This window comes from Podarcis raffonei, chromosome 6 (genome assembly GCF_027172205.1).
Source record: "Podarcis raffonei isolate rPodRaf1 chromosome 6, rPodRaf1.pri, whole genome shotgun sequence".
Lineage (NCBI taxonomy): Eukaryota > Metazoa > Chordata > Lepidosauria > Squamata > Lacertidae > Podarcis > Podarcis raffonei.
The window spans coordinates 65,843,429-65,871,229 of NC_070607.1; the positions used below are offsets into that span (position 1 = coordinate 65,843,429).

The window sequence follows — 27,801 nt, forward strand, 5'->3', positions numbered from 1 at the left end:
GTGAATAAGGATGAGTCTCAGGCAGCAGAAAGACGAGCAGCCCCGTCGCGGGTAGGAAACGTCTGAAGCTTTACAGGCTTCTTGGCAGCGGGATGTCCGAGCCGGTCGAGCTTCCTTGACGGGGCGGCTTCACACAGTCCACATTCAACACGTGCACAGTGCAGTTTCTCTGCATCATGGAATGAGAGTACTGGTGCCTCAAGAGTCTTCAGAAAAACACTCGAAAGCTCAAGGTTATGATGAACTTTTTTCATCCATGAGGTGGCCGATAAAGCATTTTTTTAAACCCTCAGGCTATATTCCAGTCTTGTTTTAAAAAACAACTACTAGGCTTTTCAACCACTGCCATGATAATTCATGAAAAAATATATGAACCCTACAGATAATTATGATGAATGAATGAATGAATGAATCGATTCATTACGCTCACAGACCAGAAATACGGACGTAAAAAGCAACCGAGAATATGCAAATCTATATAGGTTAAATTTAAACTATTTTAGAGCACAATAAATAATATGGATATAAAACAATTGAAAAATGTAGGTTATGATGGCTCCCTAGAACATCTCGCTCAGGATGCACTTAAGCCGTGTCTGTACTTTCAGGAAGAAATTTTTTGTTGTTGCCAAAGCTGAAATTATCTGAGCAACGCTTCCACTGACACCACCTGGAATCTTGTTCCACACACCCACGAGCAAAACGCCCTGCAGACTCACCCACTGCACACTCATCCTCAGGTGCTGTAGTGGCACTATGCCCACCGACAGGCACCAGCCAGTTAGGCTCACGTGATCCACCCTGGGATGTGTAGCTGTGAGATAGGTAGGCTCTGCTAGGCTTAGCAAATACCTTTCCATGCTCCCTCTTGTTCCCATGGGAGAATCCATCAGGCGGGACAGAGGGCTCAGGAAAGGCAGAGAGGCCCATTTCACCCAGTGCTCAAGTCAGCAAATGGGAAAACCAATTAGAAGCAAATGGCAGCAAGCCGTTGTAATAACACACGGTTATTGTTTAAAGTAGTGGTTCCCAATTAGGGGTCCAAGGAACACACCCAGGGGGTCTGCACATCATCCCCTGACACAGACTCACTTATCTTGTTAACTGCACCATGAAAGCTTTCCACAGATCATCCAGCCTCTGCTGACAACCAGCGACTACTTGCTGGCAGGGGAAAAACTACCGGTAAGTGAAAGAATTGCTGGATGGCAAGTGAACTGAGATTGGACACAAACCTCTGACACAGTTTCTTAAGGCTCTTGTGACTGGAGGGGAGAGGGGGGAAAGAGTGCAAACGGCTCACATGCTTATTTTAAAAAATGTAAGGGGTTCCTTCCCCTTGCTCTCTACTTTTTAACTGAAAATACAGTGGTACCTCGGGTTACATATGCTTCAGGTTACATACGCTTCAGGTTACAGACTCCGCTAACCCAGAAATAGTGCTTCAGGTTAAGAACTTTGCTTCAGGATGAGAACAGAAATCGTGCTCCAGCGGCGCGGCGGCAGCAGGAGGCCCCATTAGCTAAAGTGGTACTTCAGGTTAAGAACAGTTTCAGGTTAAGAATGGACCTCCGGAATGAATTAAGTACTTAACCCGAGGTACCACTGTAACTTCCAATTTCTTTCAACAGCTATCAAGCTTTGAGGACCCTCCCACTGCTTGTAGGTAGGGTTTTCAGTGAATCTTGCCTTATGAGTTTGGGATTCATGACTCATCTTGGAAGCCCAACACAGGAATTAGCTTAGCAAATTGCCACTATGATTAGCACAACAGCTCACCCTCTGATGATGTGCTAGGGATGGGCGATACTTTCTTTTCAACACCGTGATATACCAGCAGCTAAATACCAGTTTTCTTGTTTTTTGTGGGAAGATATGTGGCTACATTTGGGGGTGGAAGGAAACAGATGTATGGCAGAATCCTAATAAATTAAAAAGTTGGTTGTTCCTATTGGGTAATCAGCAAGAATAAAAACCTCACTCCAAATATGTACAGTACTGTATTTAACTAATTAATCTCCTTAAGCCAGGAATGAAACTTGGGCACAGGAGGACTAAATAAATAAATAACTTTATTATTATTATTATTATTATTATTATTATTATTATTATTATTACTTCTACTACTTCTACTATTACCAACATTACAAAATTCCAGCTGTTTTCTACTCAGTCTTCACCAATACTTTATCAAGCCCTGACCAAGCCTTCACCTATGTCTTAAAGGTGCAAGATCCCTCAGTTAGCAAAACCATATGCTGCAAAACTTTGCATCTCAGATTACAAGTAAGGAATAGCATGTCTGAATACTATTGAAATCCCCAGAGTGGCTGGGGAAACCCAGCCAAATGGGCAGGGTATAAATAATAAAATTTTGTTATTATACTCTCATATAAAAAGCCTTCTGCATCCAGAACACTTGCAAGTTAGGGACACAATTGCTTTTCTTTTATTCAGTTGTAGTGGAGCAATGGAGACAAGTTTTTCCTGCTGTCTGGGAATAGGCAATTTGTGGTAATATCACAAATTTTATGGTCTGTTTTTTTTAAGAGTATACCTAAAATCCTTTGCTTATTTGGGGCTACCTCACATTTTCTTCAGAAAATTGCTTTGCACAGGTAACTTACCATAGCGTTATCTAAATTTTTAAAAGTAGGGAGTCCGTGGCTTGGCTTTTGAAAAATAGGGTGTCCTCAGTAATTAGCTAATTGGGAACCATTGGTTTTGAGGAATGGTGTGAGATGTCACTGTGTAATGCAAAACACATGACTAGCTAGCAGGGTTTTCTGGAGCCATGGGCTAGTCTCAAACATTGCTTTGCAAAAGCATGACTCACAAAGGCTGGCCTGTTGAGGCCGCTCCAGCACCAGGAGAGGTCTATTACCCTTCCTGACCTGACTAAATTTGATGAAGAAAAGTGGGTTACACTTTAGAAACTATTTGTGGTTGTTGCTTGTTTGTGTGGCATGCGTTTTCTTAGGCAACAGCCTATGTCGTCAGACTCCTCTTTTATCAGACAAATTAGGTTTTCACCTGCGGGGGGGGGGACCAACCCAAAATAAACTATGAGATATTCTGTGGTTTCGGACTTCTGCTTCTACAGCCTAAGTGCAGATGTTCTGCCAGCACTGTGATTTCTAGAGCAGTTTTGGTTTCTTTTCATTAAGCTGGGAGGTGGCCTGCTAATTTGTCACTATCCAAACAGTGAAGTGTGAATTGGATGTGTGACTGAGACTTGAAGTGGTTGTGGTGGTGGTGATTTGTTTGATTTCTCACCTGCCCTTCACCATAAGGACCCAGCGTGAGTCACCACCATTTCAAAATACAACACTAAAATCAATTAAAACAAATTACAGTCAACTTGACTAGTGCCAGTACTGCAACCTCCTAGTTTTGGTGCCACTCTGGGTCCCAGGGTTCCAACTCCCAATAGAACATAAAGCAGCGCTGTTTGTACAAAAATGAAGGGGGAGTCAAGTCCTTAGTATGTCATATTGCATATCTGGTGAGCTGCATTTGGTGGGTCCCTAGATGTGGATCTCTGCTGTCTTCAAGAACTTGTAGGGCCACCAGGGGACTATTTTGAAGCCCTTAGTAGTAGAATTGTTTGGCTTTCGTTTGGGAGGCCCAAACAGGATTTTGTTTAATTATACAGGGCGGCTTATTATGACCATGCTTCAAAAACAAAAGCTAAACGTTGCTGGCCAGAAGGTAGGACACTTATCTTTTCAAGCTTTCAAATTTCTGAGGTCTTCCTGTTTTGCCACTCATTAGCACTAATCACCCACAATATGTGGAATAGTCTTGAATTTTGGCCCCTCTTTTTAAAAAATGTATTTTTATTAAAGATTTCCTGGTTTACAAAAGTATGTGCAATGTCTCTTTTTTCAAGTTACATTTTCTACAGATCAGTTTCATTTGTTGAGACATTGGTGTTAATTTTGGCCCCTTTTGAGCCCTCAGTACCATCCAACCTTCTGAGCAAAGAAGTGAATTCAAGTCTTCTGTGTGAGTTACTGCAGCAGCAGTCAGCAGGTGGCAATGTGTAACTATGATATATCAGCCAGTAAGGTATCTGACAGCTGCAACAGCAAGAAAATCTTTCATGGGTTAGATCAGTGGCATGATGAATATATGTGTGTGCAGACACACATGTATGCATGCCCAGGTATAGAGAAAATCTGAAACTGCAAAGCAACATAGCCATGAAATGAAAGAGGCAGAATCTGTGCTAACTCTATGTGTACTCCAAGGATTTCACTGCCATTTGGCCTCACATCCTGTTTGTGTTTTCTGAATTTTTCCCTCCCCATTTTATCTTCACAGTAACCCTGTGAGGTAGACTAGGCTGAAAGGCAGTGACTGGCTCAAGGTCACTAAGGGAGCTTTGTAGCTGAGCAGGGATTTGAACCCTGGTCTCCCAGATTCCAGGCAGACACTTGAATCATACCACCACACTGGTCCTCACTTATTTCCCATGTCAATTCAGAAACCTAAGATGACTATAAATTATATAACTGATGTTTCAAGTTTCCCTCCCATTTTCCTTCAACTTTTATATTATGAGAGCAACTTTCTATTATGAGAACTCTGAATATAGACAAAGGAATCTGGAGCAACAGGTACTTTGTGTGGTGATGACAGTTCAGAGAGACAAGAGCAGCTGTCAGAAATGATTTCACAATCTGATCACAGCTGAAACATACCATGGGCTTTTCTGCACATTCACAATTAGTTTTTACCAGTTCGAAAAAGCACTTTATTACACATTTCCACTCAAGATTACAGACTGCTTGATACCTGGGAAAATGCAATACAGTGGTACCTTGGGTTAAGTACTTACCTTATTTTTTGCACCATAACACTCACTTTTTTCCTCCTAGAAAGTAAGGGGAAATGTATGTGCGTGTTATGGAGGGAATGCCTACAGGTGGCATGCCTACGGATTTTCCTCCTCTAAAAACTACGTGCGTGTTATGGTCGGGTGCGTGTTATAGAGCGAAAAATACGGCAATTCGTTCCGGAGGTCTGTGCTTAACCTGAAACTGTTCTTAAACTGAAGCACCACTTTAGCTAATGGGGCCTCCTGCTGCTGCCACGCTGCTGGAGCACGATTTCTGTTCTCATCCTGAAGCAAAGTTCTTAACCCGAGGTAATATTTCTGGGTTAGCGGAGTCTGTAACCTGAAGAGTATGTAACCCGAGGTACCACTGTACAATACTTCGTAAGTTCCCTACTAATACTGAGCTCAGGTGGTTGAGTGCCAAGAGGACAGCAGCCAAAATGGAGGCCCTGTGAAACAGCATGCAGAAGTACAAAACAGAAATATGTTATTACTATTTGCATTTATCTCTCACCTTTTCCTCTATGAAGCTCAAGGTAGCGTACATGGTTCTTCCTGTCCTCATTCAAGCCTCACAACAACCCTATGAGGTAGGTTAGGCAGGCTCAGAGGCAGTGACTTGCCCAAGGTCACCCAGCAACCTTCATGCCTGAGTTGGGATTCGAACCCTGCTCTCCCAGTTCATAGCCGGACACTCTAACCACCATGCCATGCTATTTTTGTACTGTTGTCATTTTCTCTTCTGTTTAGTTTCAGTTGTTCAATGAATTTGTCCTGTTCTACGCAATGCTGCTTAGTTTAAACTGTTGAATTAGGTTGTAGATTATTTGTATTGTTTTACACAACGTTGTATGGATTGCTTTTCTGTACTTATCAATATGATGATTATAATTGTTTCTAATGTCTTGAATTGTTATACTGTACATTTGACGTTGTGAGGCACTCTGAGCCCAATCTTATGGGGAAGTGGATACAAATAAATAAGATGAGGATAATGAAAAGTGCATTTAAAAACAAAAAACAAGATAGCTTGGTGAGGACAGAGGCTGCTCAGAGGCTGGGGCGGCCCACCCCATTTCGGCACATGAGGTGAAACAGAAATTGTACTTCCTCCCACTGTGTCCCCACCCTGATGTCTGCTACCACCATGCCCTGGCTCCCTCCGAATCTGGCAGGAGTCAGGGCACTCCTCAAGCCTTGCCACTCAGCTTCTCCCCAATGGCACACTGTAATGCCCCCCTCATGGCAGCAGAAGCAGTGTGGCAGGCAGAACACCACCTCTTACACTTCCACTGCCTGAGGCAGATGCTTCACCCTGCCTTGTGGGTGGGCTGCCTCTGTCCAGAAGCCACATAATGTTGAGTGTCAGCTGGGAGGGGAAAGGGAAAGTCTGTTGGGGTTGAGTGAAACAGAAACTGGCCTGCTTAAGCCTCTGCTACAAGAGTAGAAAAAATGCAGTGTGCCTCTCCATGGCAGAGCTGAGCTACAAATCACACACCAGATAACTAATCTGATGAGCAGGGAGGAAAAGATTTGCATCCTCATCAGGGTGCTGGGCCAGGCTAAGAACTTTAAACCTCTCTTCCCAGCTCAGTAACACAATAGGGATGCAAATCTCTACTCAATCACCTATCTGCTGAGAACGGATAACCCCCATCTACCCAGCTGATCTGCAGGGATCAGCTGATCATCCTGAAAGCATTTAATAAGCATTCTGCCCCAGGAAGGGAGACAGAGGTTGGTGGAACATGTAAGCGTATCTGCTGTCCTATACAAAGTACGGGGTGCTCTGTAGTCCAGCTGGAGTATGAGACAGTCTGTGCTATTGCATGGGTCAACACCAGTGGATTTTTACCTCATCAGAAGCATCAAAGTTAAGGCCCTTATCAAGCCTCTGGGGGGTCCCTCATACAGACCAGAGTGTGCCTGCTGCACTACAAAATCCAGTCATTTTCTTTGTGGACATGGCCTCCTTTTGCCCTTTAAATGGTTTGTGGCAGTGAGACAATGACGTGTTTAATGTGCCTGCAGTGTTGCCTGCCTTCGTCCTTGTCAAGGGGCTGTGTGGATCACTTTAACCCTATGTTCCTACTTTTTTTTAAAAGAAAGCACTGAAATAAAAGACAACAGTTCACACCAGGAAACAGGGGCTCCTGGATTCCTTTTCACATAAATATCTTTGTGGTATTCATGGCAAGAGATACCCAGGATGCAGGGCAAACTGCACCTTGCTCGCAGAATGAAGGAGCGCAAAGAGTTTAGTAAACACACTGCACATAATTTCTTTTAGACTATATGTAATCTGAAACAACAGTGTTGGAGCCAATAATCCCTCACTCTCCAACCTCTACAGTTGCCTGGCGTTGAATGGCACTGCTGATTTCATTACTCAAGCCTGCTATATGGTTCTATTCAGTACTTTTCAGCCCTTCGGCTATAAGATCGAGCTCATAGCACCATGTCTCATAGCGGTAGGCCATGCGGATCTGAGCCACGTTGGTCTTGCGGATGTCATTGCCCTGAGGCCCCTCTTCTTGGTAATTCTTTCCCAGAATATGGAGCTTTTCCTGTGGAAATGATACAGTAAATGAGAGCCACCCCCTCACTCAGACTCCCATTCCCATCACCTTTTCCATAAAAAGAAAACCCTATTGCTTCCATTGCTTTCTTGTACCCTCTTTTGTTTGCTCAACCCTTGTTATATTCCCAGCCACTAAGCCCTGAGGCGGTGATCTACTTCCACACAGCCACAGGGTACATACTGTGGAATAGCCACACTTAGTTCACTCAGTTTTGACAAAGCATCTGTAAGATAAAACATCAATCTGTCATGTTCCACTGCTTCACTTTTTTCCTCTCCCCAGAGTCAGAAAATTCAGTGAAAAATCTCCACAGTCTTCCCAGGTGTAGATGGCCTAGATATTTTACAGAATTCGAACTAGCCATTTCCATCTCTAGGAGTTGGCTATATTACTTCAACGCTTCCTTTTCCAAATAGCATGGTCTTTCTTTCTTTTCCCTTTCCCCCACCCCCTAGATAGCAGTGGGGAGACCATTGTAGTGAGGAACCATAATAATGGATGCAGTAAGTAGGCAGTATTTAGCACTATCCCCCCCAAAAAAAATTTCCAAATGAACCTCCCTTCCCAAAATGGCAGCTGAGGAAAGTGGTACTGATCATTTGGCTACAGATTGTTAGAAGTCTAGAACCAGACTTCTAGATTGTTAGAAGTCTAGAACCAGAACCACTTGGAGCTCAAAGCAGAAAAGCAGTGATTTGGTGCTGCTAAATCACCCATATCAGGGAGCACTCTATACCCCTTTGAGATTTCCATTGAACACCATACCTCATGAGACAAGCCAGATTGCAGAACACTGTAGCGCGCAATCTCACACATGTCACAGGTGCTGAGCTTGAAGACCTGGGCAGCAATGGCATATTCTTCCATGAGAGGCTCCTGGGGAATAAAAAGTGAAATACAAAGTTTAGCCATTGCAAAGGTTATCGCAGAAGCTGCACCCCCTGAACGCTAGCTGCCCTCACACTTCTGAGAGCAAACAGCAGTCCTAGGAAAGGATCCAGCTGCCTACCTTGGTGTAGTGGAACTGCATAGGGTCATCAGTGGATAGAGACACCATTAAGCCCTTCTGGTGGAAATCAAGAAGTGGGTTCTTGGCATATTCTAGGAAGAGGCTGTTGTTGCTGAGTGGGGACATGGCAATGGGGATCTGGGCCAGGTAGTACAGATACTGCAGCACAGGACTCTGCAAAGAGACATGGCAAGGCTAGATCAAGTCAAGGCAGGCAGCAGGACCTCTATTCCCTCCCGACAAACATCATGAGAATGGGCTTCCAGGTTCTTTCTAAATGGGAGTCATTTTGTCTCTGTGCTCTAGATGCCGTGCAGAATTGCTCGCACTGTTCCTTAGTTACTTCTCAGCACCACGTGCCAAGTACAAAATCCTGGCTTTCCCAGTTATGGGCCCACCAAACATCCATGGCAGGATCTTAACACTTAGGAGACATCAGCAGCTCATGGAGGAGTCACAAGGCTCCCTTGAAAAAGGATGCTCTGAGAATGGGCTGGATCAAGTTCTGACAGGTCACAAGGCTCCCTTGAAACGGGATGCTCCAAGAATGAGCTGTATGGATCAGTGATAACTCTGCTGGTGTAACATGAGCATGAAAGGACACCTGGGGATCTTCACTCCACAGCCCAGCACATCTTGCAACTCACCTTCTTGAGGTTCAGACCATGGGAAATATTATCTGCAGTCATGAAGGCAGCCAGCAGGTGGGTGATAGCACCAGCTTCTCCACAGTGAGGACGAAACAGAAAAGTGTTCATTCCGCGTTCCCTGAGGGTGGCAAGGCAGCCTTTATGCAAAACCCAGATCACTGGAGACATCTAGCATTATTTAGGAAGCAACCATCAGATGGCCCCAGACAGCTTCCTACTTGAAGGGACCAAACATGTAATGCTGTGATTAGCAAGCAGCAGGGACTTCACTTTTGTGCTTTGCATTGGTGAATGATAAAAATCCATGTTAACATGCAGATGAGTGTACTGTAACTTCTCTGCTCCACAGCCACACAAATCCAGTTGCTTTTCTGCCCACAAAGTTAATACATGTTTGAAACTCATGCAGGGTGGGGGGATAAATTGGGGGTGCAGTTTGGTTGAGAGAAGCAGCAAGAACAGAAAGGATTAAGCAATCCTTCACTGCTTCTCTGTATTAAATTGACCTTTCTTAAAGCATTTTTCTCTTCTTTATAAAAGCACCTGTCTTGTTTCATCACAGTTGTCTGCAGATAACATTTAGTTAGGCCCCAGAGTCTCATTAGCTCTTTTAATAGAAGGCTTAGGCAATATTATTATGGTGTATAAAACCCATTCTCAAACTAGCAAAGAAAAAATATATAAATATCTGAGCAAGATTATTTCAGCAGTCCTGGTCTTTTTATATGAAGTCATTACTTTTGCCAACACTGGATTGGATCCTTACTTAGTTCACGTAAAGGACGAGTGGCTTTTACCAACTCCCCCTTTCATCTTGAGCTCCCTACTGCACCATTCCTAAGGGGCCCCCAATCCGCAGGAGCAGATTTTGGGGGAATGCAGGAGGCTGCAGAAGGAGAGAAGAGGCGGCAAACCTCTTTTATGCAGATGTGAATTCTGTTTCATTTACAGAAGGCAGGTTAGAATCCAAGCATTTAAGTCTAGCAGAACCTGGAACTGTGCCTCTTCGGGCTTTGGATCAATGAAGGCGAAGGATTGATGCCGTCAAGCTCTTGAAATGCAATATGCTTTAGTCAGGGTTAGTGGGTGGTCTTATCAGAACCAGCAGTGTTACTCCTGCTAAAGCAGTGTTTCCTCAAACTTATTGTTGTACTATAACACCCATCATCCCTGACTAGCAGGACCAGTAGTTAAGGATGAAGGGAGCTGTAGTCCAACAACAGCTGGAGACCCAAGTTTGAGAAACACTGTACTAAATGTTGGTGCAGGTTATTTGTAATCGAAGCCTTTCACCTGGCAATAATCCTTCTGCCCAGGCTGGGACTCACCGTCGGAGATGATTGAGGACCATGATGTTGGCATACATGTAGTACACATAGTATGTATAGGAGGGGTTCTTCTCATGGGACCACTCCTCCGGCTTGGGGCTCTTGGTGCTGAACATGTGTCCACTGTGCTTGGACTCATCATCCACACTGTCAAAACCAGTAATCTGCAAATCGTACAATTGGTTCTGAGGAAGGGACCAACTCCAAAAGCAAGTCCAATTCACCAAATAACATGAAGCCGATAACCTCTAATTCCCATCACCCAACAGTCACCCTCTGCTGCAGGGGGACAGAGTGGCCACCTCTGTCCAAGGTGCTACCTTGTTGAAGCTGGAAGACTGGGATCCAGTAGTGGTTAGGTGTTGTCATTTCTTATGTAGTATCTACCAGGCATCACCTTCAGTGAGGTGGACCCTTGGCCAGATCTGGTTGACAATATGCTGACTTAGATACACCCTCGGGTTTCTGGTGCTGTATTGGCCACTCTCTCTGTCACCTACTTTCAAAGAGCAAAGCCTGTCACTACCTAGGATTAGGCCCAAGGTGCCTCTGGGCAACAGTACTCACATGGCGCAGAAACACACTCAGCTCCTTGTTGTCCTGTGGGTTGATTGTCGCCTGAAATATTGGCACAAAAATGTTCTCCAGCATCTTCCCAAAGTGTGGCAAAAAGTTCTTTGACCTGAACACATCACTGAGAGGAGACAGAAACACTTCTGCTCATTTCCATATCACTTACGTGGGATGTTTGAGAGAAAGGAAAATGTAAGCGGGCTGCAAATGGCAGAAGCAACTGAGATGAAGCAAGTGAACTCAGTCCTGAAGCACATACTTTGTCCCAGCTGTGTCCCAGCTTCCTGCTCATTTTGCTTTGCCCCATAGAACCCAAAGGAAACCAAAGAAAATCCAGATAGTGTCATGGCCCTGGCCTTGAACTCGATCAGAGTCAGAGGAAGAAGAGCCAGCCAAACTCAGGGCTATGATACTACCACCTAAGGAACTGAGCCAGGCTCCTGCTACTGAACCTGAGACTAGTGGTCATAAGTCTGCAGACTTGAACCAGAATCCTTGTAGATGGCTTCCCCTGAGTCCAGTCCCCTTGAAGGATCCCATATGCTCCCGCTCCACTGCACCTGCCCAAGACCATAGGCAACACACTAGGAAACAGGCATGGAAAGGAAGAGAAACCTTCACTTTCAGGCCAGGAGATAGGGGAGAGAGGGGAAGTACTGAAGGGGCAGGGTGCATGGAGGGGCCTATAATTAGTGAAAGAGGAGGAATCTGGATTAATCAGATCTATACATGGAGTTTGGCACTTCTGACTTGATCAAACTTCGCCCCCACCAGTACTTACTAGATTCTGGGCACTTGGATCATCCACTTCATATTGGGTGAATAAACACGGTGTGCGTTGAACCAGCTGGCTAATTTTGGCCACTCTTCCGGTGAACGCCCATAGATGGAGAGCCGTGGCTCTGCGTACTGGTACTTGGCATCCTCCAGGTCAGAGCCAACCTCCTGCGAAATAAAAAGGGAAAGGGATTACCTGATCTGCTTCCAGGAACTGGCCTTATCCTCAGTCTACCAGCCGCACAGACACAAACCCTTGCATACCATAGTCTCTAACCTTGATGATGGTGGCAAAGTATTCGCCATTGATGGCATTTTCAGACTTGAGGTAGAGATCACGCAGCTCACTGGCACCCACCGGGTTATACTTGGCGTTGAACTTGTCAAAGCGCTGGAAGGTCTGCCGGCCCTGTGACATGGAGGAGGAGGAGGAGGAGGAGTCATTGGCTAGATGCACAGAGCAAAGAATACTTGTAGGAGGTAGAGATGGTGGGGCAGCAACAGCTGGGGGGGGAGTAATTAGCCACAGCCAGTCATATGACAGAGACCATGGGGAAGGGTGGGAGATCTCCTGTACTGGAAAGGAAAAGCAGGACTTACTGCGTGGACATCAAGGGAGTCCACAGTCAGGTCATAAGGGTGAAGGTTGAGCTGCTCAAAAAGCTGCTTGAGCGTCAAGGTCTTGTCCTTGGATTTGTACACAACCCTTTCAGAATTTTCCCGGTAAGACTTCTTAATGAATCGCAGCAAGTGCTTCTGGTTCATGCAAGCTGCAGCATGGATGTGTGTGTCGATCTGTTAAGAGAAGAGAAAAGTCAGCCGAGGAGGTGATGGTGACTGCAGATGCCTCCCTCCCACAGAACCCACCACAGCAATGATATTGGAGGAGGCATTGATGAGGTACATCATTGTACCTTAAGGCCTAACCCACAACGTGCAGGTCTCATTCATCCCCCACAACCCTTTCCCATTTGCCTTAAAAAAACAATAGTTAAATGCCGTGTTTTATTTTATTTTATTTACTGCCCCTATTGGCCTTCCACTGTGACACCAGACTTTTTTGTAGCTCTTAATGCACTCCCACTGATTTTTCAGGGGGAGGCCAGAATGTGATATTATGGTAATATTACGGTGCCACATGTGTGAGGGGTTTTTGTGGCCATCCAAGGCCCCCCCAAATCTTGTAAATTAAAATAATAATATTTAAAAATATGTTTACTGACTACTTCTCCTCTGGCAGCACTGGGTCCAAAAGGTTTTGTTAATCCCCCAAACCCCCAAATCCATCCATTACGAATAAACATTTTTTTTAAAAAAATTTAAATTAAAAAAGATATTGACCATTTTTGCTTATTATTATTATTATTATTATTATTCAATTTATATACCGCCCTATACCCGGAGGTCTCAGGGCAGTTCACATAATAAAATAAATATCCTTTGATGTAATTTTTATGATCCCGCAAAATTTGCCCTTTAAAAAATATTGGCCACACCCACACCTACACTTTGGCCACACCCACTTTGATCTGCAGCCCCAGAGGGTGACAGAGATCAGCCACTGGAAAACACTGGAAAACACTGACTTGTTAGACCTAGAAGGGTTCAACAATAGGTTCGGTTGGCACGCCTACTTGTGGTTAAATAAAGAAAAGGTACATAAAGGGTTTTCAAGCCATATCATTAGAGGACCACTATATGAAGTTTGGGAGAAAAATAAAAAACTTTTAGAATGGAAAACACCCTGGTGGTTATCGCCAACGGATATTTTAATAACTAAGAAAGTAAATATGGAAGGAGAAAGATTGACCTACGAAGACCTACTGATAAGATCAGAAAGCGGCTGGAAATTGAGAACATATGAGGATTTGAAAGAAAGATTAACAGGCTGGCTGCAATATCATCAAATAAACGCAATATGGATGGAAGATAAAAAAGCAGGGATGAGTGAAAAAAAATCCAAATTTCAGATAGAAATAATTGAAGGTAAAACCAAGTTATTATCCAAAATGTATGATATACTATTGGAATGGGACACCAAAGATGAAGAAATAAAAGAGGTTATGATAAAATGGGCAGTGGACTTGGGATACAATATAGAATATGAAAAGTGGTCGAAATTATGGAACAATGGAATAAAATTTACGGCAAGCGTTACACTTAGAGAAAATTTGGAGAAGATGATGTATAGGTGGTACATCACACCAGCAAAATTAGGAAAAATGTACAAAACAGGAAATAAGGCCTGCTGGAAGTGTAAAATCAAAGAAGGCAATTTCTACCATATGTGGTGGACCTGCGAAGAAATGAAGAAATTCTGGGATTTGATTTATAACAAGTTAAAAAAATATTTAAATATACTTTCCCTAAAAGACCAGAGGCCTTTTTACTAGGAATAATTGGGGATGAAATTAAAAAAGAAGATAAGATTTTATTCCAATACTCGACAGCAGCGGCCAGAATACTAATTGCACAAAATTGGAAAAGTACAAATACACCAACGGTTAGAGACTGGCAAACAAAATTATTTGAATATGTTTAATTAGCAAAAATGACGCAAAAAATTAGAAACCAAAAAAATACAAAGTTTATTAGTGATTGGAATAAATTTATGGTATACATTGAAGGAAACTACAGAAATTTAAAAACTATAGCAGGTCTGTTATAAAACTTACGATGCGTAAACCATCAATAATTATTAGCTGCAGAAAATAGAAAATTTCTTTTCATCAAGAAGCCCGAAATCGGGAGGGAAGGAGGTCAATAGGGGTGTAGAAGAAAGATCTAAATACCTAAATATATAAAGATTTAAAGAATAAGATAAAGAACTGTAACAGAGATTGATGTGTTTTTTTTTGGTGTTATGTATGGATATTTTTTTCTTCTTGTTTTCCCTTCTTTTTTCTGAAACTGTTGTTTCATTTTTTGTTTTCCTTTTTTGTTTTTTTTTCTTTCTTTGACGTTGTAACTGAAACTCAATACAAAGAATTTTAAAAAAAAGAAGAGATCAGCCACTCCTGCTTGAGTAGGCAACACCTTGGACAGATCCCTCACCTTACGGCAATTATAGAAGTCCCGATGGGGGTTGTTCTTCAGCTCCTTCAGCTCTTCCATCTCATTCAGCATCTCATGCACACTGAACTTGGAGGAGAGGAACCGAAGGCGTCGGTGTGTGTAGGTTTTGCTGCAACAGTCATAGGAAAGAGCATCGTCTCAAATAAGCCCCTTGCAGAATAAGTGACCGAGCCCAGGTTCACCAGCTTGCCAACGCAACCAACATTTGCCAGCCAGAAGTAACCCTGCTGCTGTCACACGACAGCTTGATAAAGGTCACATTCCAGAGCAAGTGACCCGAGACAGCAGAAGTCATTGCAACAGGGATATATGTGTGCTGCCTTTGGGGTGGCTCGACTTTTGCCCTTTTCCTCTTCAGGGCAAACCCAGGACAGCAGCAGCCACCTTAGGCAGCAAACCCTGGGCTTCAATAAAAGCAAGCACATGGGTAGTTAAGCTCACTGTTACATTTTTCATTGCAGGCTGGGCGCCCTTTGGGTTTTCTGCCTGAGGCTTCAAAAATCTCTTGGGCTGGCCCTGCTTATGCGCAAAGGGCCCATGCCTCCAAGACACTTACACAGGTCCCTGAGCGATGAGGGCCAGCAGGAAGTTCATGTCATCAATGAAGACATCCAGGTTAGGGTAGGGCAGGTCCTTGGGCTCACCCCTGGCAGCAGCAGCTTTGTCAGCATAGATGTATACCACACCTTCTTTCATTTCCACATGGTAGCCCAGATTCTCGGGCAAGTTGCCAGACTGGAAGGGATCTTCGTCTTTCTTCACAGGGGGAGAGAACACTAAAATCAAGAGGAAAGTGCACTAACGTTGAACAAGGGAAGGACAAAGGAAAAGGCTTGGGGGTCTTTAGCATGCTTGTCTTACAGCTACAAGAATTAAATTCTACACTGCTAAGGAAACCACATGACTGCCAGGACTGAGACTGGCTGAAACCCCCATGAGAGAACGCCACCACTATCCATCCCCTGCATGCAGATGCTTTTGCTACAATTTCTGTCTTGGTTTTAGCTAATTTTGGCTCCCGACTGCACAAGGACTCCCGACTCTTGTAGCACAATCCTAAAATCCAATTTATTCTGAGTGACTAATAACAAGCTTAGGTGTGTTTTAGTAATTGCACATATCTTTTGTTTTGTGTAGTGAAAAGCATTCCCAGAAATGTGAAAGTCCCGCCTCCTCCTCAAAGGTGCAGCCTATTGCTGTGGCAGTCCAGAAAGGCAGAAGGAGAAGCAGCATGGTCAGTGCTCCAGCCCTAAGATGGTGCCTAGGCTTTTCATACCTCACACCAGGGCTAGCCAACACAGTGCCTTTCATTTATTGCTGGACTACAGCTCCCACCACCCCTGACCACTGGCTGTGCTAGCTAGGGCTGATGGGAGTTGAAGTCCAAGAGCATCCCAAGGGTACCCTGTCGGCTATCCCTGCTTTACATCATATCCTCGTTTGATTCACAGGCCCCTTTTCATCTTGTATGTAGATGGATCTGATATAATGGAAGTCTAGACCAGAGAATTAAAGTCTGATTCAGGTACAGACTAAAAAAATACCCCTTTGCACATGTTTTTCATGCAATAGGTTTCTTGCTCAACTCTAGCCCTCTCCAGTTAAAAAAAAGGATCAGATGGAAGATGATATGAAGGAACCCGAGGTAAGATGTCTTTTGGAAAGCCTCGGCCAGTCACAGTAGACAACAGCAGGCTAGATGATGTGGCGAAAGGGAGTTTCCTATATTCCTACCTGTTATGAGGCCTGTGTGATAGAAGCATGAGAACTCCACTTAGGCCAGGCTGTTCTTTGTAACATAGGAAAACAGGAGGGTGAGATTGAAAATGGTTGACTGGGTGAGTCACCAAAGCTAAGCCAAAATATGGCATGATATTGCACACTGGAAAGAGGTCCAGCACAAGACATACAGCCCCAAGGCCAAGGCTACATGTCATTCAGATTCTCTGACTACCTTGACAGTATTCATAGTAAATCCAAAAAAATACTTGCTCAGATAGGAATGTGAGCCAAGGTGGAGGAGGGGTGCCAAACCTCTACAACTCCATCTGGGAAGCTCCTCTCCTCAAGTCTTTGCAAAGGCCTGGCTCTCAATGGCTCCGGCAGAAAGCTGCTCTCACTGTGCTCTTACTTCTAAGTAAGGAAGGCCCATAGCCCAGTGGTAGAGCATCTGAATGGAAGGCAGTGGATCCCAGGTTCGACTTCTGACATCTCCAGGCAGGGCTGGAGGAGACTCCTGTCTGAAACCCTGGATTGCTGCTGCCAGTCAGTGTAAACAATACTGAACCAGATGGACCAACAGTCTAAAGCAGTTCCCTATGTTTGTAAGTGTTCTGCATGCTCAGCACACCAGCTCTGCACAGACAGGAGTGTAGTGTTGTTGTTTTTTTAAAAAAAGATTAAAGCAGCTAATGCAATTCTCCACAGTGCCCTCCATAACGACACATGCTGTCTTGCTCTGGGACACACCCACAAGCCCAGTCACCCAGTACAGCCTGCACAGCCTGCCTGGGTACTTACCTGGAAGCAGGTCGTCATTTGGCTTCCACACCTCACTTTCAATAGTGCGCAAGAACTGGGAGGGAGTCTTGGGGAAACGTTGGAAAGATTTGTGCATGTACTTCTCCCTGATACACAGGGCACGGTACAGGCCTCTGCAGACCACTTCAAAATCCTCCACTGTCACCTGTGGAAATATTTGTTAAAACTTCTTGCACTGATAAAAAAAGACAGAAATTACAAAACAAAAGGGGGAAAAACCCAGGTGTGCTGAAAACCACAAAAGGGCACTTTAGCCCTATTCCATACCTTCCAACATTCCTCTGATGAAAATAGAGACTTCCCCTTCAACATTTATCCAATGAAAATGGGGATGTCCTATTCCATACCCTCTGACATTTCTCTGAGGAAAATAGGGACATCCTACCATACCCGCCAACATTTCTCTGATGAAAATAGGGATGCCCTATTCCAAACCCTCTGACATTTCTCCAGTGAAAATAGGGACAGCCTAAGGAAAAGCGGGACATTGTGGGATCAAATCAGAAACCAGGATGGCTTCTGTAAATCTGGGACTGTCCCTGGTAAATAGAGACACTTGGAGGGTCTGTCATAGGAATAATAAATGATACAGATAATACAGCAGGCAAGGAAAGGGGATTCTCAGAGTTCAAATCATGCAAAAACCAAAACGCTCATGGAAAGTGTGAGGCAAGACTGGCAAAGGCTGTAGCCTGAGGAGAGATAGTGTGGCTGGTAGGGGGAGGGAGTGGCCTGTGGAGTATCCCAATGACCAGATGGAGAGGCATGGGGGACACATGGGCCTAAAGTTCCCTACTCTTGCACTGTGAGATCCTTATAAAGAGTGTTCTCCCCGCATGCCTGGTTGGAGGTGGTGGTGGGGATAACAATAGCAATGAGAATGAAGCAGCCCAGCGTCAGCACATGGCAGCTATTGCAGCTCCCATGTCCCTGGCAGGGCCTGTCCTCGTTGAGCTCTGGTGGCTGCCATTTAGCTGGCGTCTGCCATTTTATTTTCCCCACAATGCTCTGGGCCATCACAACTCCTGGGCTATGGTAAGGAAAACAAAATGGCCGACATTGGGAGATTGTCACTCACAGGAACCTTTCTGCTCCCTACAATTAGACAGACAGAAAGAAAGAAAGAACCACTTTTTTCACAATGCTGCAAAGGAAGCCCACCCAGGAGGGAGGCCACAGCAAGAACTTTGCTTAAACCTGGAGCCATCTGTGGGATACAGCCCAGTATGGTTGCTCAAGTGAAGGAGAGAGTACAGAGTATATTCCAGCAGCAGCCATGTCTTCCAATAACCCACCAAGGCTGGCAATGAAAGGCGATCAGGGACATGGCAGGATCCAGCTGTTGGAGCTATTTTAAGCACCAGGATGTTCCCACTTCAATTTCATCAATATCCCTTGACCCAGCAAATCCCCCCATATTTGATTTATTTCTCAACAGGTTCAAGTTAGGCCACTCAAAACACAGACGCAGCTAGCCTAAGGACACAGCTAAGGTTAGCTGTAGGAGTGCCACTGAACTCCGCCTCCTCCCATTCCATTTCGGGGCTGTGTCTCTTGCAACTTGAAATGGGTGGGGGTATGGGGGATGAAGATCTGGAAAGAGCAGCAAGCCTTTTCTACGTGATCGGGGTTTGTGCCCAATAAATGCGCCTTTGTTCCCCATCTACTGCATAAAGCCAGCAGATATTCTTTCTCAAGGCAGTGCTGGAGGAGGGGAGTGGACCACATTTTCCAAGTGCTCTGTAAGCACAATGCTTGATTATATTCACTTCATGACATTTTTGTTTTGGAGGGCTATTTTTTAAATTCTCTGAACACACTTTATTTTACTTCCCTTGTCGATCCCACTTGCAGTTAGCACACACACTATACATTTAAAGCACCCCCAAAGAAACCTGGGAACTGTAGTTTACCACTGAGCTACAGAACCCAGCATCCTTAACAAACTACAGATGAGGTCTGCTTTAAATATATGGTGTGTACCAGCCCTGAACAGACTTTTAAATATATTATTATTATTATTATTCAGGGAAGCCCTGAAAAACAGGAGCGTTACCTCCCCCCCCCCTGCAATGTTGCAACTGAAAAGTCAGTATTGGGAGTACCACATCTAACAAAATGGAAGAAGAGGCAGCAGAATAGGCTCATCCATGATAGGAGATGGTTTGGCACCTCCAGCTACTGACCCCTGCAGCATAGTCGCCCGTGATCTGAACACGCTGGAATTGAGGAACGGCTTGATATGAAGCACTACTGGAGATGACCTCATCTAAGGTGGACAGCTTGGTCGAAGACTTTCCTGCAGTAGGAACAAGCAGTGCAATGGTCTTCAGCCGCAAGAGCCTCTTCTTCCTAGGAGGGATGAAGAAAAGGAAAGCAACACAAATGGAAACTCATTTCATATAGTTTTGTCTATGCTTTGGCAGCAGTCATCTGTATTGCATGGTCAGTTCACCATACACTTCCCATAGCTCTGGCTACATTGAAAGTTTGGCTGATATTTATGATCCTGGAGGGGGGGGTAGCAAAGGAATATACAAATGTCTTTATATACTGTATTATGGAAGGCCTTGTCAGTAATGGCACCCTGAAGACTGGCTGGCACCTACCATGCCTATTTTGTGGCACCAACTGAAGATCTATCTCTTTCTCCAATTCAAAAAGCCTTTGAATTGGTTTTTGAAAAAGGAGAGAGGAAGTGTTAGTGGTATGTTTTAATTACATTTTATTGTCTTTTGTTGTTGTTGTTGTGATCTGCCCAAGGATCACTTGTGATGAAGCTGAACTATACATTCTATAAATAGATTCAGAACTAGCATCTTTCTGGTGTGGCTTTGGACCTTCTCTGAATTCACTAGCTTCTTCAGCAAATTTGTAATCTAAAGACATTTCCACGAGGAAGCAGAGCATACAAATTATGGGGTCAGAGTAAAGCCACTGAGGAATAGGAGCAAAGTGCCACTGCTCAGGTAGTATTGACAAGTGGCACACTTATGGAAATCAAAAGGACAAATAAGATCATGGCTTTCACACTTGCTTGTAGTCCTTATTATCTGCAGTCCTTATTATCACATGGAAATACTCCATTCTTCCATAGGAAGGCAATGTGGTTGAGAATATATCTGCTCAAAACTGTTCAATGCCTAAAAACATAGGGCAAATGCTACTCTTCCAACAATTCCAGCCAAGTGGCTTGGGGAATGTTTTATATCCACATCAGTTTTGAAAATCTACGTGAGTAAATGGTTTCGCTTTAAGCTAATCTTCAAAATACTTAATCACTTGGTCTGCTCTGATGATTAAGGGGTGCTAGTACATACGGTGCACTCTGTGCTGGTGGCTGCTCCAACTGGAATTAGCCACTCTGTAGTTTCCCATAAATGCAAGTCTTCCAAGGTTCAGGAACCAGCTCGTTTCACATTCGTTGCCATCTTTCCTTAGTGTGAGTGCAAGTGTATCTGGCAAATGCATTATGCTGCTTCAGAGGTACTGTGATCAGCACACATCTGGCACATGATCTATCTGAGCCACACCTTACTAGGTTACCCATCCAATCTTTCACGGCTCCTCAGCCCCAATTTCCCATTATCCCACCAGTGCATGCACACATACACAGAACTCTCACCTTTTCCCAGTGTCACTTGAACTCTCCTCCTCCTTGATCATATGCTGTTGCATTTCATGATGTGATATGGGACAGACATCCTCCACATCAAAGGGAGAGATTTCGTGCCGGCCCCCTTCATCCTTCACCTCTGAGGCAAAGACCTTCTCTGCGAAGGAGCGCATGGCATCATCCGTTTCTGTCAGGAGAAAGCAGAAGGTCACTAGGCCAGCTCTTGGTCATTGTGGGAGGATGGATCAATTGCGTCACTCAGCACACCAGCCCTGTGTGCACTCAGAGGCCACCTCATGCCTGCATTCTCTTTGTACGCATGACAGGGAACTGACAGGCTAAAACAATATGTCACATGTGCTCTGAAACTGAATGTTTACCTGCACCACAATTCCTGGGTGCAGCTTGATAGTTGTAGGGGAGAATGCAGCTACAGGGGTGCGGAGTATTTAAAAAGCTTACTTATCATGTGTCACACAATTGATCCATCAGCCTCAACATAGTCTACTTTGACTCAATGTCACTGCAGGGTTTTAAGCAGATAGTATTCTTAGTACTTCTACTGATAACCTTTTGCAGCGAGATTCCAGGGCTTCAGTGAGGAAAGGTGAAACACCAGTGATGAACCATGGATGTGCTGGGGTGCATAAATGCTTCATGGAGGTGAAGACGGACAAGCTTCTCTTGGTATCCACTCATGGCTCTACATTCTGGATGGCTGGAGTCTGCGTTTCTCCATAGTCTGGAAATGTTTGTGCCTCTCTACACTGAGTATGATGTCATGGCAATGAGAATAAGAATGAAGCTGAATTGGGACTGATAGGTTTGGCTTTCTCAGCCAGTAAGTGTAGATGGCATCAACATAGTGGGTGCAACCTGCTTTGGACTGTGAACTGGATCTAAATTAAATTCCAAGCTAATGTGAAACCACGTGACTTAGAAAAGAAGTGTCTTACCTGTTTTGGGCTTCCTCATTGTAGTCTTAGCCCGTTTTTGTGGAAATCAGAGCCTGGATATCACCCTTCTGCCACTGAGCAATGTGCACAGGAAAGGGCAACAGTCACAGATATTTCTGCTTAGAGATCCCAAGGTGCACAATAAGGAGTGTTCACAAATAACTGTGGGGTCAGAGCTCCAAAAGGCAGGCTCTGATCTTTCAAACAGCCTGAGACGACTGCATGATGTTTCTTGTTGTAGTCAGCAATGATGGTGTATGCCGGTACAGTCCCATGAAAGGATATGTTATACAGATCTGTACAGGTCCTTCTGAGTATGGCTGTTGTGAGACCTTTCAGGTTAAGGTGTTTCGCAGGACAGTCACTTCTGCTGAGAATCCAGCATTGGCTATGACTTACAATTTTATCGTCCAATTCTATGCATGTTTACTCACAAGTAAAAGTCACCATTGCCCAAGTAAGTGTGCCCAGAACTGCAGCCTTAGTACAGTCGTACCTTGGTTCTCGAACGCCTTGGTACTCAGACGTTGTGGTTCCTGAATGCTGCAAACCCGAAAGTGAGTGTTCCGGTTTGTGAATGTTTTTCGGAAGCTGAACATCTGACGCAGCTTCCAATTGAGTGCAGGAAGCTCCTGCAGCCAATTGGAAGCTGCGCCTTGGTTTTTGAACCATTTCGGGAGTCGAACGGACTCCCAGAACAGATTAAGTTTGACAACCAAGGTACGACTGTATCATACAAAAGGCTGCAGGGATGTGTGTGTGTGCGCGCGCGCGCATGTGTGTATTGCTCTGGATCTTGGAAGGATGCAATTGATATTAAAAGCATATATTTATTACAGTGACTAACAAAACAGAGATATTGGGTGGTACCCAGCGAAGTGGTTCTCTTAGTGCAAGGACTTTGGACTGTGCAACAGAACCTCCCCTCTCTTACTTTCTTTGAGCGTTCCCTAAATCTGTTCTGAAGTTTTCTCCAACTCTTTGGAGCAGATCTGGGGAAGAAATGGGGGTGGGGAGGAGGAGGAGGGAAAGTTCCATTGCCCAAATGGAAATCCTTGCACTAATGGGATTAGTTTATTGGATACATTAAATTCATATAGTAAAATGTTTTGGTGATCGGTCACTATTTTGCTGCCGAGAAAATGTTTTCCTATAAGAATTTAATATCTCAATCACTGTAATCCATCCACACACGTAGGCTATCAGAAGGGCACGTGTGTGCAAGCGCTGCTTTAATGGTGGACATTGAGGAAGCAGGGAAGTAATCTGGTTCAGCAGGAGATATGCAAGTAGAATAAGCAGGAAGGGCATAGGGTATCATGACAATGAGATGGGAATGCCAAAGGCCATGCAAATGGCAAGTTCATGCAATGCCACTTTCCAGACAGACAATGTGCATGGGGATTGAGCGGGGAATGAAGTCCACACTCACACCAGACTAGAAGGTTGGACATAAGGGGTCATCGTCCTATTCCGAGCTCCTACGTCCTGCCTAGAGACCTCCTGTGTTGTCAAAGCAGCCAGTGATCCGCATCTCAATTCCACAAGAACAGGGAAGCAACATTGTTCCCAGCAAATGCCCTTGCGCACAGGGGTTGCTGGGCAATGTGGCTCATGCTCAGCTGTGCACCCAGCGGTAGCCAGGCAGCCCAGAAAGACAGCCATTTCTCAGCAGGGCAATCTGTGCCAATGCCCAGTTTTTAGGTTGAAATGCAGTCATATACCAGGAGCTTAATGAGCAGAGAACCTTAGAGTCCAACTATATAACCCAAGAGTCAAAGTGGGTCCACTATCAATTAACTTCGACCATCCACATGTTCCTCTTTTCCCAGCAAGCAGGGTGCTTTTGAGGGTCCAGCTTAGTTGTAAAGGTAAAGGAACCGCTGACCATTAGGTCTAGTCGTAGCCGACTCTGGGGTTGCGACGCTCATCTCGCTTTATTGGCCGAGGGAGCCGGCATACAGCTTCCGGATCATGTGGCCAGCATGACTAAACCACTTCTGGTGAACCAGAGCAGTGCATGGAAACGCCGTTTACCTTCCCGCCGGAGTGGAACCTATTTATCTACTTGCACTTTGACGTGCTTTCGAAATGCTAGGTTGGCAGGAGCAGGGACCGAGCAATGGGAGCTCACCCCGTCGTGGGGATTCGAACCGCCGACCTTCTGATCGGCAAGTCCTAGGCTCTGTGGTTTTACCCACAACACCACCCGCGTCCCTGCCTTTAGTTGGTGCCCAGGTAAAAGACTTGGTGGAGGGAACTGGGCTCCAGCGTTCCTTTCTAGTATTGCAACTCAAAGGAAGGTATCTGAGCTCCTTGGAAAGGCAGGTTTGATGAAGGGCTGAATCATCCAGACTCATGAGGTCTCGTTATGACACCCTTCCTTCCTCTAAGCCCCATACAAGCTTTCTTCCTCACCCCAGATGCATCAATAGCTCCTGGCAATGACTGCTGAGAAACGGACAGTCGCTGAGTTGCTGTGATCATTTGTCTTTTGGATATGATCAACTGCTTAACAAAGCAGCAGGCGGCACAAGGAAGGCCGAGTTATACTCACGTTTCTCCTCTGCTGTTTGAGAGTGAAATAAAATAAATGTAATCAGATCACAGGATGTAGCACCTAAAGTTTTTTTTTAACCTTGTCCACATTTATATACAGAAATGAACATTTTTAATGAGCAAATGTTTGCAGAAATATATACTCTACATACCATAGTAGTTGAACAGCTCTACAACGGGAAAGAAGAACAGTTAAGAAAGCAATTTGGGACAACTTGCCCAGACATCCTGATATGACGGATGCAGTCTTTTAAATTCTACCTCAGAACCTGGGATTGGCACCACCAATATCCCTTTCCATGCATTTATTTGGATACAAGTGAGCATATGAAAGGGGCTTGTGAGGGCCTGAACTCAATGACTCCATGTAGTCAAAAAATACTGTTTTCACAGACTCTGTGCTTGTACATCTGAAGGTATATAGCTTCTTGTATGCATGATTTGGAACATTTGCCTACAAATGTAATACTCTCTTTGCAAATGGTAACTCTGAACTGTGAACATATGGTGGTCTGGGGCACGGCTCTGATTACCACCTTCCATATATACCAAAGTAATAATATGAAAATATAATCCTTTAGTCCAGTAGTTTCCACACACAAATATTCTAAAACCTAGTATGTAGTACTTCTTAGAACAGTTGTTTGGTAAGGAGAAAATCAACCTAGACTAGATTTTGTTCCACTGCTTTCCCCCAGGGAAAACTACTCATTAGCGCTCAATCAGAGCAAACAGCAATTCAGGTTTTCTCCAGATTGACATTTGCTCCAATTTAGCACTAGAGAGTGTGTTTTCCCTGGGGCTGGAGTGAGGCAAGAGGAAAACCGCTCAGATCCATGCCTACAAATCACGGGTCAAGCAGAAGTGTGTACGACCCCTTACCTGGAGTGTTTCCAAGCATGGAAGATACCACTGTATCTGAAAGGGGTGCAGACTGACAGTTTTTTTTAAAAAGTTTGTGTGATATATCAGCTGAAAGTGCAACACAAAAATGTGGTCCAGGTCTTCTTACAGGCACCTATGGGCATTATTCAGCATTTCTACCATTACAAAGCACAGGTCCATCCATGCTCTTCATTCTCCCCTGCCAATTTATTAGCGTGTCTACCAGTAGGATTCATCTTCTCAGCTCGCTTGCTCAAAGGAAGTAAAAGGATACAGCAGCAAAACTTCCTATACTTCACCTTTTAAAAAAACATGCAAAAGTACAAACTGGAACCAAGGTCTGTTTGTTAAATATAACTGTCATACTCAAAGGGAAACTATTGCACCATTCGCGTTCTGTCAAATGAAATCAACAGACCTGATGCTACCTGTTCATGTGGCATGGACATTGTAGGAATATTTGATTATGAGCTGTGGATATTTATTATTTTTATTTAAAAGGGAAGCATCTTTGTACTCTAATATGGTGGGGGGAGAGAGAACTGAACCCTTTGATAACAACTTGAAATATTGGACAAAGAGAAAAGTGACAAAACATTTTAAAACCCATTTTGTTTGCTGTAAGAAATGTTCCTTTAGGAGCATAACAAAATAAGAGCAAGTTGGAAGGATTATTTATGTAATTTTTAAGCTTATCAAAGGCTTAGATTTAATATGTGCATAGTTGCTGCTGCTGCTGCTTCAAAAAATGCAATAAATCTAATCAGTTTTGTTCTAGATTCCTTGGACCATGTTGCTATTCTGCTAGTAACAACACAGAACCACAGAGTTGGAAGGTTTATTCAGGTCTTTTACGAGCCGACAAAGAGAAGCTAAATCCAGCCCCCTTTTGGCTACTAGCCTGGTGCATGTTTTAATTACCGTGCTGCTAATGATAAGCCATTAAAGGTTACTGAAAACCCTTCAATTTCTCTTTTATCTGGCAAACACCAATGTCTAGGGGGTGCTCCTGTATAAGTTTATCCAACCTCTGATAATTTTTTAACACAGCAAAACTGTGTTCTACTGAATCGACTGGTCTCATCCAATTTCAGTTCTGTGGCCTAAAAGCCACTTGCCTGACCGTCTATTCAAACTACTCATATTGGAAAAGCTAATGGCTCAAGCTCTCACTCCTTCCACCTCCTGTGCCCTGCACAACTTAAATAGGCAATCAGAGCTGCTTTGTGAATCTATTCTTGAGAGTCTGGCTACTGGCACCGGCCTCATCATAAAAGAAGGCTTTCTCCCAACTTGCCTAAGGCTATGTGGGAATTCAGACCTACCTGGAACTTTCACCTTCGGCATTTTCCCTACTACCTCAGGAGAGTCCTGAGAAACCAAGTGTGGCGTGGACGAGTGGAAGAACGAAACTGCACAACCACCCAACACTCATTTTACTATTTATCTCTGCTCTTGTAACCCAACTCTCCTCATCTAAAAGGAGTGAAGGAATACGTAGCAGACTATTTAAAGCTGCAGCCAGGCAAAGTCTCAGTTGTTAACAGGTGAAGCTACAGGCTTGGGGGTTAACTCTGTTTGTCCCGAGATGCATGGGCAGTAAATTTGGGAGCTCTGCTCCACCCACCACAAATGAGAGAATGTTGCCAGGATCATGGCCAGGACTGGGTGCTTTTGAGTTGGTCACAGGTGGCACCTATCACTGACTCTTGAATGGAGACCAGATTACCACAACTATTTGTACTTAATAAAAAAAGTACTGACTTTGCACCACAATCCTTTGGGATATGTTCAACACTGGAACTTATCTGCAGCATCCTTTCAAGCAGTTTTTTGCCTCTTCAAAATCTGTATCCATCCAGGCTAGCAGTGGGTATTCTGCTCCCTTAGAGCAAGATTGCATGGCAAAACTAAGAAATATTGAATCCACCAATACATACCAAATATGTTTAGTGCTTTTTTGAAATGTTATTGTATGGCCTTATATGGCTCCAATCCTTCCTGAGAATGGATGCTCAGGTTTCTGTGGTGAACAGGGGTACATTTGTTTCATTTACCCCCTGCTGAACCTACCCCTGTTTTATGATGTTACATTATTTAATGTTATTGTATTTTATAACTAACTTCAATTAGTATTAGTCATCCTAAGGGCTAGAATGGTGGAATATAAAATCAAATTTTAAAGCAAGGATAGCACAAGAAATGAATATTATGACTACCGAAACAGGGCCAAGTATTTGAGTGGCCTTCCTAAAACGCTGCTTTGCTTCTGATGTACAACCATGACAACTATTTCCAGTCACCAATGTCTTCTGACCAGGCGCTCCAAATTCCTTATCCCCCATCAATATAACCAAACCTTACAGCCAAGCCCAATGGCTCACTCTTTTGAATGCGCAAACTATCT

At 44.2% G+C, this 27,801-nt stretch overlaps 1 protein-coding gene across 6 annotated transcripts; it reads right to left on the reverse strand.

Annotated features, from left to right (window-relative positions):
* Positions 1-7,123: 7,123 nt before the first annotated feature.
* On the reverse strand, positions 7,124-26,816 carry AMPD1 (adenosine monophosphate deaminase 1). 6 transcript variants are annotated; one of them, XM_053393560.1, is made up of 16 exons: positions 26,720-26,801; positions 24,508-24,519; positions 21,004-21,181; positions 19,565-19,730; positions 17,358-17,523; positions 15,394-15,613; positions 14,817-14,946; positions 12,363-12,557; positions 12,040-12,171; positions 11,767-11,930; positions 10,980-11,106; positions 10,413-10,576; positions 9,082-9,202; positions 8,435-8,608; positions 8,191-8,301; positions 7,124-7,410 (listed from the first exon to the last, which is right to left on the reverse strand). In XM_053393560.1, the coding sequence occupies exons 1-16, from the start codon at positions 26,739-26,741 to the stop codon at positions 7,252-7,254; spliced, it is 2,241 nt and encodes a 746-aa protein (XP_053249535.1). In that variant the 5' UTR covers positions 26,742-26,801; the 3' UTR covers positions 7,124-7,251. The 6 variants fall into 6 exon arrangements, with proteins under 6 accessions (XP_053249535.1, XP_053249536.1, XP_053249537.1 ...); XM_053393561.1 differs by lacking the exon at positions 24,508-24,519 and having other exon boundaries at positions 26,720-26,816; XM_053393562.1 differs by lacking the exons at positions 24,508-24,519; positions 26,720-26,801 and adding an exon at positions 21,951-22,158.
* Between the last annotated feature and the right edge of the window lie 985 nt (positions 26,817-27,801).